Source organism: Bemisia tabaci, chromosome 9 (genome assembly GCF_918797505.1).
Source record: "Bemisia tabaci chromosome 9, PGI_BMITA_v3".
Taxonomy (NCBI): domain Eukaryota; kingdom Metazoa; phylum Arthropoda; class Insecta; order Hemiptera; family Aleyrodidae; genus Bemisia; species Bemisia tabaci.
Genome location: NC_092801.1, coordinates 29,792,037 through 29,807,861, shown reverse-complemented (window position 1 = coordinate 29,807,861; position 15,825 = coordinate 29,792,037). Strand labels below are relative to the sequence as shown.

General features: G+C 38.5%; 1 protein-coding gene across 1 annotated transcript in view; it reads left to right on the top strand.

The window, feature by feature from the left end:
* Positions 1 to 2,445: 2,445 nt before the first annotated feature.
* LOC140225361 (fatty acid synthase-like) overlaps positions 2,446 to 15,825 on the top strand; it is a 61,677-nt gene continuing 48,297 nt past the window's right edge. Inside the window, exons 1-8 of the mRNA XM_072303946.1 lie at positions 2,446 to 3,285; positions 3,423 to 3,599; positions 4,791 to 4,940; positions 5,491 to 5,655; positions 7,688 to 7,888; positions 10,975 to 11,213; positions 12,419 to 12,640; positions 13,777 to 13,877. Of these exons, the coding sequence (XP_072160047.1) occupies positions 3,464 to 3,599; positions 4,791 to 4,940; positions 5,491 to 5,655; positions 7,688 to 7,888; positions 10,975 to 11,213; positions 12,419 to 12,640; positions 13,777 to 13,877 (1,214 nt within the window). The 5' untranslated portion in view covers positions 2,446 to 3,285; positions 3,423 to 3,463. The remainder of the gene's footprint in view (positions 3,286 to 3,422; positions 3,600 to 4,790; positions 4,941 to 5,490; positions 5,656 to 7,687; positions 7,889 to 10,974; positions 11,214 to 12,418; positions 12,641 to 13,776; positions 13,878 to 15,825) is intronic.

The window sequence follows — 15,825 nt, the reverse complement described above, 5'->3', positions numbered from 1 at the left end:
TAAGGTTTTAGGAAATAGTATTTTGGATAAACTAAATTACTTAACTCCTTCGACTCAACGCCCAAAAAGAGGTATAGCTGACTTTCTAGGAAGAGCTATTTCATTTGTCACAGGTAATATGGATGACGAGGATCAAGCTCGTTTGGAGAAAATTACTAGAAATCTGGACAAAAATAATATAAACTTGGAAAATCAAGTGAAAAACGGTGATAGTCTGACTACTAATAGTATCAATAAAGACCAGGAAACTTTTAAAAGAGTTGAACAGAATGAGGAAATTTCAAGTGAAAAATTGAATTATCTACAAAAGATCCAAAACGAAACTTTCTCCAAAATCCATGATCACCATTTCACTGAAACTTTGAGTTATTTATCCAGTTATGGGTTAACCTTGTTGACATTCATTCAAGAAATTGAAACTTCTCTCCTATTTTGCAACAATGGTCAACTTCACCCGTCTGTTATCTCTGCTAATGATTTGCGTCAGGAAATCAAGAGCATTTACTCTTACTTTCATGAGTCAATACCCATGAATATTACCTCACTACCAACCTATCAGATGGAGGAAATAATGAAAGTCTCTTGTGAAATAAAAATTGGAAAAATATTTTATTATATTTCGGTACCTGTAAATTTCGAAACAAATTATACTCTTTATAAATTGCTTTCTTTACCCTCTTTTGTACGGTCAGAATATTATATGTCAGTTATTCCAGAACAGCGCTACATTCTTGAGGATCCTTCTACGTCGACTTACCTTTCACCCACTGTTTCCTGCGTGAGTCTGCCAACACGCTTCCAGTGTGCAGAAGCAACACCCTTGCACAGGGATTCTTGCGGTGTCCGAACCGCCCAGAGGAATCAATATGCCCGTTGTCCCACAGTTTTTGTGAATTTAAATGAAAGTTATGTCCAGAATATTTATGAAACTTCTCAGTATGTGTTCTATTTTCCTCGTATGGAACTTGTTGAATTTGATTGTCCCTCTTATTCAGAACGTAAATTAATTACTGGAATTTACTTATACTACAACCGAAATTGTGTACTCAAATTCAAAAATCAAACGCTTCCAATGAGTCTAAATACTACCGCTGAAATGCTTATTTCTGATTTTTCATTAAGTTTAGAGAACTCTTCTCTTTCTATTTTACCATTTAATGTCAGTCTGAACCACTTACAGATGGAACTGAGTCCTGAGTACTATTCTTCTCACCCAACTCCCCTTCAATCTATAAATTTTGAAAAAGCTATTCATTTTTACGTTTTATATGGAATTTGCTTAGCATTGTTTGTAATATTTCTCTTTTTCTTAATTGTTTTGTATTGTAAAATAAGGACTCGCTATCAGCGTAACCCAGTTTTGGTGAACTCGGAATTTATTTCCTCTCCTTTATATGCTGATACGGAGCCTGAAACTCCAGGTCCTTCCATTCCCCTTTTGAATTTCCCCATACGAATTCAGTCCTCTTCTAGGACGTGAAGTCTTATTGAAATTTTTATTCATTTAAAAATTCTTTAAATTTTGAGATTTTCAAATTTTTCAATTACCATTTAAATTTCAATCTAAGGAGGGAGGAGTTATGTTCTGTCCTATTTTCTCACCCATTTGGCTACCTTGGCACGTGTAACAATATTTGGTTTCCAAATATTGATAGACGAGCATAGCATCGCTGACGCTTCTTAATTGTAGCTTCTTAATTAAGCATTGTCTTCGCCAACTGCGGATTTTGGATTAACCTTTACTCCCAATTACGTCAATAGACCTAGATAAGATGTCATTATAAAATGACACCCGAATCTTTCCAAATTTAATCGTAGTCTCTCGCCGGTGATCCCCGTTAGGCTCCGGTTCCCTCTGCCCGTTACTCTGTGTGTTTCTAACTCGTTTAATGTGCCGTTGTATTTCTTACTTTTGAAACTTAATAAACGTCACTGTGTTTCGTACCTCTGATTTTATTATTTTTTGTTGAGCATACGCTCTGGCGCAGTTTTGCCACTCCGCTATTTTATTAGCAAAACTTAACTTGTATGAGGCTTTCCAAAACGAACTTCATTCAAATTAAGAGTCAACTTATCAACGCCTTGATGCAATTATTCGTGCTCTGAGGATGCCCGTGTTGCATGCAAAAAATTTAAGGCGCTCTAAATATCTTAATCTCTACTTCTTAAATGGTCTCATAATAGGGTATCTAATCCTAGTTTTGAATAGAGATTTACATTTTTACTTCTCGTGCTTCCGGAATGCAAGCTAAAAATTGCCAACGCTCTGAGTATCTCCACTTAACGCTTACCTGCGACAGTATCCGTCTGCAAATCTATCTATAAAAATTCATAATTTAGGAAAGTTTCATCGGTGCTGTTTTGATAAAGAGACTGATTAGCGGGAACATCATTCATACCTATTTATCCTCAGAACTGCAATTTTTCTTTATTCCGCACAGTAGATTTTGGGTAAAATTTGCGGAAACATCACGCAGCCAAAATTTTAAGGACAGGCCCTCAACACGTGAGAGTGGTCAATATTTGGATGAAGCATGGCAAGAAAAAATCAATCACGTTCCAACGCTACCAATATACTTTCATTTTGCGCTAGGGCGGTTTAACCAGTTGTGATTTCAACATTTACATTTTATTTTAAAAATTAGGAATTTAAAAAGGAAGTGATACTGGAGGTTGCATTAAATTACAAGGCCTCTTATTTGAGCTTTTCCGCGAAAAATCTTCGCAACTCTCCAGAGTGGATTGATACTCACTCAACTATGCCCTCCACACAATCCTATTCACCAAAACAAGTATTCAAGAGAGTTTTAAAGAGGTTTTTGCTACGCACTTTTTCCCCATGCCTTTTATTACTTGCGCCATATCTTCAAATTTTGAATATTGATGGTGGAAGTGCAAAACGCGCGTCTTTGTCTCCAACACTGCAGTGTCTCTTTCAAAATATACTTTTTGAAAAATTAAAATAACACTCAATGACATTTCTTGAAAACTTCCCTGATCATCTTCTATAGAGGAAGAATATTCTGTGAAAATCTCCAGCAATAACTTAATGGACCGCGTTAAGCAGAATTGAACCGAGTTAATAAGCTATCGCCAAATTTAATTGGGCGATTTACTTTTTTACATGAAAACGGTTGTGCGAATTTTGTACAAACTTCAGTGAATTTTCCGCATAGTAAGAAGCAAATGCCTCAAAAATTTTAAAGGAATCCGGACAAATTCTCTCATGAAAAATTATGTTGCCCGGTCTTTGGCAATAGGATATTGTGGAACACAGCAACCAAGGTATGCATTTTTGCGGTTTCATTATCAAAATAATGCTAATTTTGACATGCTGTCCATTTCGTAGAGATGCCTTTTTTAAAAATTCCTAGTGTAGTAAGCTATTTTCTTTCGTATAAATGCTTCTCTATTTCTCGCAGATATAAGTTGTGGCGCCGAGACTGAAACCTTCAGCCACGCTATGAAGGAGAGGGTTGAGGTCGTTATTTCCGGAGCTGCCGGAACATTTCCCCAGTGCAAGAGTATTCCTGACCTCGAAGATGCTTTGTTCAAAAAAGCACATCTTATCACAACTGATGACAGCAAACAGAAAAAAAGTGCGTAATTGTACAAGTAATTTTCCTTAATAAATATTCTACAAGACTCGTTTGACAATTATACTAGATTCTGCAACACGGACGACTATCTCTGGCTCATTTTAGAAATACCATATTCATGGCTAAAGCGCGAAACCAAGTATTTTTGTTGCAATGTTTCAAAATTTCCGCTCCTATTCTATTTTTCCGAGGAGCAACAAGGAAACTTTATAGTTTGAAATTAAAACAGAATATTCCACTAATACTGAAGAAAAATCAAAACAATATTCAAGAAATTCCGTTGATTACTTTCCTAACGGAAAATTGAAGTGTGACAGTGAGTCTGCAACGTCACGATTGGAGAAAGGAGGCTTCGCTCTTCAGTACAAATACCTAGGGCCAGCTCATGTATATTATGTAATTTACCTTGGCAACTTTTCACGAGCAGCAATTCACGTGTCGTTGGGTAAATGCGTAAATACAAAACAGGCATGTTAGTAGCCGAAGCTTTTAAAAAAAATTCAAAGATGCTCTCAATTCATTAATCGGATCGATTGAAGCAGAATCAGGGAACTGAATATCACGTTACTTAATCTCCTCTCATGTTCCATTTTTCTACAAAGAACTAAAAAACGATGCAATACATCGGCTCCGAACTTTATGCGAACTTCATGCGAACTTTATACTTCATGAGATTTACCTGGATTATAAATGACACCGATAAAATTTCAAACCAGAAATGCCCTGGGATTTTTTAGGGGATGAGATCGAGGTGATAAGAAACCATTCAACCTTTGCGGGCCGATTAGTGGAAGTTTAAAACAGCCCGATAAGATATCGAAATGCGATATATAGCTTGCTTATCACAAGGCTATGTCTAGTTTTATCATGGCAACATAATTTCAATCATCGAGCCACTGATGTATTTAGGCTGATTTCGTTAAAACGTGTCCAATTTGTTGGTATGTCTTCACTAAAATCTACACAAGAAACATATTAATGATTTGCCTATAAGACTGCATATGTATACTCCTAGTCAATGATACGTTCCACTAATCCGTTGAGGTGTATGCTATTGCGCCGAGTATGATAAAAATTAAAGTGAGATTTTGGTTGAAGAGGGACGTCTTCTGTCTACTCTGAGATGGGCTGCTTGTTAACATCTACTGTCTATTAATCTTTTTTAAATAATTTGATATGATTGATTTTCAGCCCAAGGAGCTTCCCGGCATTGTGGTAAAGCCTTTTCTCCTGAGAAATTCGATGCAATATTCTTTAAAGTCCCTCTTAGTTCACCTCCTACCATGGACCCGATTGCAAAACAGGCGTTGGAAACGAGTATTGAGGCTATTATTGATGCAGGTTGGTTTAACAGGTTTCAATTACTAGAATTGAGCTAGATTTTTTATTTTTTAGACTTTCCACGATGAGCGACTATCGCTGCCAGCAAAATTAGTCATTTACTTGGTTTAAGCGAAACCATGCAACAAATGGTAGGTAAAAATTAAAAAAACTGACCCTGAAATATTGAGTTCAAAACTCGTCTGTCATTTATTTCTACACAAAGGAATAACACTTCAAACTTATTTTCCTTGGAGAAATTAACCGAGAAGACCTGGTTTTTTCCTACTTCATTTGCTCTACGAATATCTTATTCAAATGATACAATTCTAAAATGAATGAATTCGGGCTAAATACACAGGTATTCCGATCAAAGTGAGCTGAAAGTCTAATCCACACCTAATTTTCTTTCGGTTCAGGTACAGTTTGTTTAATTTATGGAAACATTGAAAAAATGATGTCTCCTTTCTCGTGAATATTAGGATTTTATAAATATTTTAATGTTACCTATTTTTGACAGCCATTTTTGAAAGGGTTTATGTGAATAAAGACGTGTTCTGAATAATTTTAGGAGTGAATCCAAAGTCGCTAGCAGGCTCAAAAACTGCAGTCTTCAGTGTGTACGACTTCAGTGAATTCGAGATGAGCACACCGTACGCCCAGTCTCAGAGAGCGCTGCTCGGCATTGCTCGATGTTTCACCGCCAATAGACTCTCCTTCACGTTGGACTTGAAAGGTTGGTTACAACAAAAGTCTTGTTGATTCGGATGAAAGGGAATATAATTCGTATTACGATAATATAAACTGTAATGTAAACTATGGTCTAAGACCCCGACGACGTTCTGAGTGAAGAAGTAAGACAAAAATCTTCTTATCTGAGATCGACAGCTGTACATCTATTGAAACGGAGATTGCTTGTCTGTCGCTTTGTAGCGTTGTCCAGGCGGACTGATTATTGAAATTGATGGACAAAGCTAAAGACAAAGCAGACATAGGGAGTATGGAGCGATCCTATTGGTTGAAATGTGTGGTTCGTATAGACTAAGGGAGAAAATGATAGACTAACTGTCGGGTCTCTCGTGGGTTGCCGTTAGTTAGTCTATTACCTACCTCCTTTGTCTATGCAACCACTCGCTTCCACCAATAGGATCTCTCCTTATCTCTTTTGTCTCCTTTGTCTATAGATTTGTCTATCAATTTCAATAATCGGTCCGCAGGTACTCAAATTGGTATCAAGAAAAAACAGAAGAAAGAAAAATTAATCGTGAGTAAAACTTCTGTGGGCCACTTTTTTTTATTTTTTTTTTTAAATTGAAGGACTTCTGTCTCGGACCTGAAATTTTTGTGTGCACTAACACAATCAGAACTATTTATAATTGGACCGCGTGAAGCAGGATGGAGCCAAGCTACATCATCTTTTGCCAAATGTAATTGGGCACTTTACTTTTTTACATAAAAACGGTGGTGCGCATTTGTTTGCAAATATCAGTACATTTTCTACATGGTACGAAGCAAATTCCTTAAAATTGTCAAAGGAATCCGTACAAACGTTCTTTTGTAAAAAAATAAAAGTGTCCCTTTTAAATTTGGCGATATTAGATGTGGTTTAGTTCCTTTCTGCTTAACGCAGTCCAATTGTCTTGATATTCTACCATATCTTGAATCATATCATATCTTGTCTATCATATTTTTGATGTTGAAAAAACAATATTTCTTTAAACAATGTAAACTATGTAAATGCATGCCTATGGCAGCAAAGTATGGCAGTTGAAGAAACGGTCCCAGGATATTTTTATGGCAACCGAAATGGACTACAGGCGTAGATCGGCCGGAGTTTCAAGGGAAGATCACGTTCGGAATGAAAGGGTACGTGAAATTATGGGCGTCGAAAACAACATAGTGCATGACATTTTCACAAAACAGCTTATCTGGTATGGGCACGTATGAAAGATGCCAGATAATTGGTTGCCTATCAGAAGGTTCTAGATTGGGTCCTCCTCGGCAGAAAACGTAGAAGACGCCCTGCCAAAGCGTGGATTGAGGGAATAAGGCAGGCAATGAGCTGGTAATGCGATCTGCTGGAGGAGCTCTGGTAAGTAAAATCGCTGTCAGTGGCGGTTGGGTGTCGCAGAGCGCACAGAAGCGCTACAAGAGCGACTTATTAATAGTAGTAAATGAAACCGCCCCGACAATGGAGATGTTGCATGCGTGAGGAATTTGCGATTTGACTGTTGATTCTTATGTAAAAATTCGCAAGAAACACGATGGTGCCACTGGTTTTGTCTGAAATCCACTCTCAAGCTCAAAAAAAAGCTCTCAAGTTGAGGCCAAAATGGAGGGGATTAGGATATCCTGCTAATCCACCTCTACATCAGGACAGACTCTCCATGCAAAGACAGGGAGCAAATACATTGACAGGGCTGCCACTTTATTTGGGGACTCTAAAACTGAAAACACGGCAACCCTATGCTAATGTATTTGCTCCCTATCTTAGCATGGAGAGTTTGTCTTGATGTAGAGGTGGACTCTCCGGAAAGCGTTGGATATCCCCTCCACTTTGGCCTCAACTTGAGAGCTTTTTTTGAGCTTGGGAGTTGATTTCAGAGAAAACCAGTGGCACCATCGTGTTTCTTGCAAACTTTTACGTAAGAATCAATGGTCAAATCGCATATTCCTCACACATGCAACATCTCCATTACATCCTTCGATCGACTACAAGATTCTCATACACTTGATCTTTGAGCTAATGATGTATTGATGTTTTGCAGGTCCCAGTTTTTCCGTGCAAGGAGGTTACGGTCAAACATTCCACTTCATTAATGAGGCGAGAGCTCAATTAGAGGAGGGGTTGATTGATGCAGCGTTGGTTGTGACGGCCAACTTTATTCTATCCCCTCGCTCAGTGTTCGTTGCACAGGGAATGGGTCTGGCTGCCGAGGATGGGAAATGCAACGCTTTTGATCAAAAGGGTAAATTTAAACTCAATGCTAACCGTAGGCGGAACTAGGTGGCTCAGATGCCCCGTTCCCCTAATGCCGCTTTAACCTACTTTCTACCGTGCTAAGAAAAAATGCCGTATGAACATTCGAGAGTTGCGAAATTTCCTCCTATAAAATGTTTATTTTTGAGGAAAGTTGTTAATATTTTTCCTTGACATTTTTAAACTATTTGGATCAAATAACGAATGAAATTCTCTGAAAAATCGAAAGAATAATGTTCATAAATATTCCCCTAAATTTTTGATTTATCAAAGGAAATTTGGCGACGCCTAAAGGCTCATGTAGTGTTTTCCCTTAGAACAGTGACTCTGCGAAGGAAAAACGCCGTATGCGTCGTATGTCGTCAAATTTCTTCCGATGAAATAGGAACTTTCATGGAGACCGTTGGATATTTTTCAGAGAATTTTACTCGCAATTTGATTTCAATTATGTGAACATTTCAAGGAAAAATATCCATATTTTTAAATAAAATTACAGTTTCATCAGGGGAAGTTTCGCATCATCGTTTTTCTTTCGCGGGGCAGTGATTGGCGTCTTTTAAGACATAAAACATTTTACCAAGGAAGCAAGTGCGTGACTTATCATTGAATCTTTGAAATTGTAATGTGAACGAATTTTCGGTCAGAACAGCTTAAAATTGCTGCCGAGAGCTTCAATTGATCAACATTATCTCGGGATGGTCTCTATCTGATCCTCTTGGAAGCGAGGGAAATCCCCGAATCTCCCTTTTGGAGCCAAGGGACTCTTCTAGATCTCCAATGGGACGTATTAATGCTCAAATGAACTATGTACATAGGGTCTGTGTGAGACATAATTCCTTTTGGCATAAATACGTTCAATGGTGCAATGTCATTTAGTGTTCCCCTTCATGAGGATCCCTTCTGTCCCCATTCCCCACAAGATTCTCCTTGTCTCGCCTATGATGTTGTAACATCCGACTGAGCCCTTATAACTAGTAAACATATTTGCCGAAGACTATAATATTATAACCAGGGTGAAAAGTGGCGCAAGCTTGAGTGATTTGTTGTGTTCAAACGACTCAAATTTCGAATCAACTGAACGTATTAGGTATATGTTGATAGGAACTATATGCACATGAACCAAATCGAACGGAACAAAATCCCATGTGCATAACTTGTTTTGATTTACTTCATTTGTATGCAGTTCCTCGTAGCATAAAGACGTTCAGCTAACAACATAATGACGGCTTAAGTCCGCAATCACATACCTCGTTTGCTTCGTCTGAAAATCTCCGCCTCTATGTTATTTTTTTGAAGGAGAACAAATTGACATCATTTCTTGGAGTTTTTGCAGAGTTTTCTTCGCATAGAGAAGAACAATCACGGAAGTTTTAAAGAATTGCCGTTGGGTAGTTTTCCGTTTGAAAAATAAAGTATGACAGGAAGTCTGCGACGTCGCAAACCGAGTTATGTGAGCAAGCATTCTTTTGAGGTTAAGCTTAAGGTGATTCGATGGACGCCATATTTTGTGTCAGAACGGCATGCGATATATCGCATCAATTGGTTCCATTTTTTCAGCTACTCGTCATTTTTCTCCAATTTTGAGATCGCAATTCTGTTGTCAGGAGACTAAAGCACTCACTTACCAATTTTAACAAAGAAATTCAACGTAATATTCATTCATTCGCTAATATATTAATGTGTGCTAAAGGAATGGACAAGGAAATGTTCTGGTATGGGTGTCCCCTTGGGTGATTTTGAAACTCTATTCACTCTGTGCTTTGCTGATGACCAGGTTGTGGTTGCTCAAGATCAAGATGACGCGGAGTACATGATGCGCAAGTTAGTAGAAGAGTATCGGAAGTGGGGTTTGGAAGTCAGCATATCCAAATCTGAGAAGATGACTTTTGGTGGTGATCAGAAAAGCATTGAGTTGGAGGATAGGCAGCAGATCAAAGGCTGCGAGCACTTTAAGTACTTGGGAGTGCGGTTGACCCAGGATGGAAGGACGGATCAAGCTATCAGGGAAAGGAACACCTTAGCAAGGAAGGCTATAGCGATGTTAAATGGAATCCTCTGGGATCAGCGGATTTCCAAACATAACAAGAGGAGGATATACAACGCTGTAGTCAAAAGTATATTAACATACGGATATGAAGTTTGGCAGCTGAAGAAACGGACACAGGATATGCTAAGAGCAACGGAGATGGATTTTTGGAGATGGTCGGCAGAAATTTCTAGGAGAGATCGGGTCCGTAATGATAGAGTGCGTCAGATAATGGAAGTCGAAAATGACATCGTGTTTGACGTCATGACCAGACAGCTGTCAATAGGATGACTGAAGAGAGGCTGCCAAAAAAGATGCTTGATTGGGTTCCTCCTGGGAGGAGACGTACGGGACGCCCAGTGAGAGGTTGGCGACAGGGGGTGTTAAGTGAGATGAGGGAGTGTCAACTCCCTGATGACCTGTGGGAAGACCGAGCTTTGTGGCGATTGGGCGTCGTAGAGCGCCGAAGAGCGCTGTAAAAGCAACTCATATGTATGTATTCAACGTAATAAAGGCGTGGTTTTTTTAGAGAGAAAACATCGCATTCGATACTGATATCGAAACTGCACTCGAATGCGATATTTTCACTCTAAAAAAACCACTCCTTTATTAAGTTGAATTTCTTTGTTAAAAATGGTAAGTGGGTGCTATAGTCTCCTGACAACAGAATTGCGATCTCAAAATTGGAGAAAAATGACGAGTAGCTGAAAAATGGAACCAATTGATGCGATATATCGCATGCCGTTCTGACATAAAACATGGCGTCCATAGAATCACCTTAAAACGTTAAGTGGAGCCTCAACACTATCATAACACTTTTTTAAAAGAGCTAGAAAAGTGCTAGAATTAGACCACATGAAACTAAAATTCCCAGCTCATTTAAGAAACAACGTTTGTGCCGTTAGTTTTCATATGCACTTATGTGTTTTTACGCGAATGAACCAGGAATTCCGAAATGAAGTTCAATTAAAGGTGCTGTCATCTTCGTTCCGTCAAAAAATATCGTTGTGCTTTCTTGATTCTATTTCTATTGATTTCCGTGATTTCAGCGCACGGTTATGCTCTCAGTGAGAGCTGCGTGGCATTTTTCATACAACGCGCGCCGGATGCTCGCCGGAATTGGGCGACGATCATTGGAGCGGAGTACAGGTTCTTTGGCACCAAAGAGGGCAACCTACTGGCGTTCGACGGAGGACCAGTGAAAGAAATGCTCCGTCAACTTTACTCCAAATGGAACATCGACCCCTCTGACGTTGGCTACATTGAAGCGGATGGCTGTGGACTCAAAGTTCGTCTAATATACTCATATATTTTCAGCAAATTTATGACCTTCCACGAATAAAGGTGCTCTATAGTCGATCCTTAGCCAAGTTGTCGTTCTTCTCATGAGAGAACGTCACTACATTTGGACTACATTTTGCAATTTGGAACTATAAACTCTGACTCTTCTGGAAAAACACTTATGTGCATAGGGAAACTAATGGCACATACGGTGTTTTTCATCCGGGCTAGAATTTATAGTTCCAAATTGCAAACTTTAGTCCATTTTAGTGGTGCCAAATTGGACTACATTTTGCAATTAGGAACTATAAATTCTAGCCCGGTTTAAAGACAACGTATGTGCCATTAGTTTCCCTATGCACACAAGTGTTTTTTTCAGATGAGCCAGAATTTATAGTTCCAAATTGCAAAATGCAGTCCAATTCCTCCTGGGAAATTGAGTTTTTACGAGGAGAATCATGGACGTTTCTAACTGAAATTGTCCCTGATTTTTTTATAATCTCGTGCAAAAATAAAACAATTTCGGACGGAACTTGCATCGGTGCATTCTTGCAAAAATTTATTTTTTTGGTCAATTTTACAGACATGAAAAACAATTAATTCTAAAAAATATGTACGAAACTGTAAATTGCAATAATTTGAAAATTCAATTCCAAAAAATTAGTTCTAATAAGGGCCCATTTACTTTTTCAACCTACCATGTCTAAGGATCAGAATGTCAAAAATGAGCTAAGCCGGTGCACTGGAAATGAAAACACATTGTATCTAGAGTCCAGACTCTTCAAAACATTGACAAGAAAAAGGATTCTTGATTCAATCAGATTTAAGCTTAAATCAAATGGAAATCCGCCCAAATTAGGAGGCTTGGTTCTTGATTTAAGCTTAAATCTGATTGAATCAAGAGTATTTTTCTTGTCGATGTTTTTAAGAGTCTGGTCTCTAGATACAATGTGTTTTTTTTTCCCAGTGTGTATCTTAAGCATGCGCACGCGTAATATGCAGGGTTTTAAAAAAATCCACTTTTTCTGTAGCAGCAATGCCCATAAATATAGATTTTTTGACACAAAAAACCTTGAAAGATTTAATTTTCTGAAGGGAGAATAATCAACATGAACATACATACACTGCTTGTCGCTATATTTTATGCGAACATCTGGATTCGAAAAAAGGGCAAAAAACTATTATACTTTTTTTGCCAATATTTAATTCTAGGATATAGATGCCAAAGAGGCCGACATTATTTCGGATGTTTTTTGCCGTAAGCGGAAGCAACCGCTACTCATTGGATCGATGAAATCAAACATGGGTCATGCAGAATCAGCCGCTTGTGCTGCAGGGGCAGTCAAAGCTATAATAGCGCTAACAAGCTCTACAATCCCACCAAATATCAACATAACCTCACCAATTCCAGAATTGGAGCCAAAAAGAATCAAGGTGAGATTGTCTGGTGCTCGCCAGCCGATTTCCAACAATGTTGCTGGAAAATTGCAGAAAGAGGCAGCTGCAATATTGGTGACATTTACTACTTTGCATCAATGCTAGTAAAAAGTTTTTCAAATATTTGCTCGGCAATGGAGGGATAATAGATGGATTTAGAAAGTTATATTGCCATATATTCCACTGACTCAGAGGCGAACGCTGGAGTAAAAAAGTAAAATGTGGCATAACAAATAATCCAAGATCCCCAAGAACTAAACGTGAAAGGCTCACAAGTTTATATTTGCCCAAACAAAGGGTGTGTAGCAAAGCTTTATTCCGACAATTTCGAGCTGTTAAAACGGCCAACTAAAAGTTGAAAATCAACTATTTTGACTTTCAAGCAGTTAAAATTGTATAACCACAAAACTGAAGGAAAACTTAAATCTCTTTGCCACTGACTCAGAGACTTTAACGCAGGGGTAGAAAAGTTAGATGGAGCGAAAAAAGTGATACAACTATTTTGCCTTTCAAGCAGTTAAACTTGCATATCCACAAGACTGAAGGAAAACTTAAATCTCTTTGCCACTGACTCAGAGACTTCAACGCAGGGGTAGAAAAGTTAGATGGGGCAAAAAAGTGATACAATTATTTCGACTTCCAAGAAGGTAAAATTGCATATCCATAAAAATGAGGGGAAACTTGATCTCTTTGTTGTATAACTCGGAGACTTTAACGCGGGGGTATAAAATTTCATTGGGGTTATACAATTGATACAACTATTTCGACTTCCAAGAAGGTAAAATTGTATATCCACTGGCCATTCGAGCATAAAAATTTCTGTGCTTACCCTTGGCACTATCTCGTTTGTTATAATTTATGAACAAAGTGCTGTATTGAAATTATGATGCTCCATTATCAGTAGACTCTCTCATAATCCTAGAAAAAGGGAGCTAAGTAGATAGTCGATTTTAGCCAAGTAGATAGTGTGTGTTGAATAATTAATGTCAAAGACTGTGTATCTGAATTTAAAGTACAAGCTATTTACTTTGGATGAGTGAATGAAAAGCCTAGCTTTTTGAGAAAAATAAATAATTAAATTTTAAGATAACGTCAGAAAGTAAGTTTTTATTATCTATTTGACATGCTTATAGGTCGTTACCGAAGCAACTGAGTTAAATGGCGCATTGATTGGCGTGAATTCAATCGGTCTATCTGGACATTTTGGCCATCTCTTGTTAAAAGCGAATTCTAAGTAAGTAGCATACTATTACGTACAGGAAGTACCTTTAATCGAAGGTTGGGGTGAAAATCATGATGTAGGGATTCAACGGTTAATTTCATCAACATAATGGTGCCGTGCGTGAGAAGTACTATGTTTATTACATCAAAGCAGTGATCACTATTTCAGCGCATATGAAGAAACCGTACAGAGCAGTAATTGCCAAAAATAGATAAACAAGTAAACTTAGACGTCAGTTTCATGTAATTCGAGCCAAAATTTCTATTGTAGACACTAGTGGTCACAGATTCGGGTAACTGGAAAATCGACAAAACATTGGAGAGATAATTGTGTGGAAAATTGAACTATATATTTTTAAAAACTTAAAAAAGGACCAACAAGAAAGGACATGAACACGAAAAATTAAAAAAAGTTCAAGGAGGTGACAATAAGAGACTTGCTTTAACTCAATGACCTGAATCGAAGCACCCATCATTCCTATATTTGATGGATCAATTTTTGATGGATTTCACAAATTATTTATTATTATTTTTTTTTCAAATTATTGAAAAATATCCATTCTCCTGATTAATTAAGAAGCACATCACTGTTAGAGCAACATCTTTGATTGATCAGAACTTGATGTGCCTTTTTTAACCAATCAGATGGCTCCATATCGTTAAGGACAACTCTTAGTGTGTCGGTTCCAGGACATTTTGCCAACGATTTTTTGTCGGCGCACCTTTTTTGTCCAGTAGTTTACGCCCACACGTAAAATAAGCAACGGTGACTTGGTTCAAGCGTTATATTTTAGTCGGTATGTAAAATTATATTAAATTAAAAATTATAAAAAATTATATAATCCGTATGGGGGGACTGTACTCAGTACTGTCACAGGTTCAGCAATCCTGCGGACCCCAGCTGGTAGCCCCTGCCTCAAAGGGGGGTGGAGATGGTCACCGGCTTCATGGCGTAGGAACCACCAGAGGGGAACCATCAGAGGGGTAGACAGGGCTCATAGCTGCGGTGAAAGCAGCCTGTCTAGGAGACGGTACTCCAAAATCAAACCCTGGTCCTCCAGGTTGGGGGGTTGGGGCATCGGGCTAGCTCCCCGATACCCGGAAAAAAACTTAATGTTAAAAAGCCTAATAAAGATAGCCTCGGTGATAATGGAAAAAAAACGGATTTTGCGACACAAACTACGGAAAAGGACGATGGTTTTTGGGACATGGAATGTACAGGGCATTTCTAATAAATTGACAGAGGTTATATCGGAGGTAAAAAAGTATAATGTAGATGTCGCCGTGTTAACAGAAACTAAAAAGAAAGGCACAGGATCAGAAAAACTTAGGTACTTATGATCTGTTCTATAGTGGTGTCAGTAAAGATCAACGCGCACAGCAAGGAGTCGCCATACTTATCCGGAAAAGTTTGCGTCCGTCTATAACTACTTGGGAAGCAGTAGACCAGCGGATCATCAGAATGCATCTTACACTGCATGGTCACAAGGTGGCCCTGTTAGGAGTATATGGTGTGAATGATGATGCTCCCGTCAATCTAAAGGATCAGTTCTTTGAGCAACTCAACGACGAGGTTCTGCGGGTTAAGGACAAGGGAGGTCATTATCATGGGAGATTTGAATGGTAGAACCGGACGAAGGAATGGTTCTAAAGTTGTTGGACCTTTCGGTGAAGAGGCGATGAATGACAACGGTGCACGCATCATTGATATGTGTGAACAAAACGAGTTGAAAATACTGAACGGATTCTACCAACATCGAGATATCCATAAGTACACATGGGTTCAGCAAACTCGGGGGCTGAAGTCAATCATTCGACTACGCGGTCACCAGGCAAACGAGTACCATGAAGGTTCAACAAGTAAGAGTTTGCCGGGGGTTCTCCTGTGGTAGTGATCACCATTTTTCTCAAGGCGGAGATCGCATTTCCGGTTAAGTATGGGCTGCAGAGGAGTACCTTGC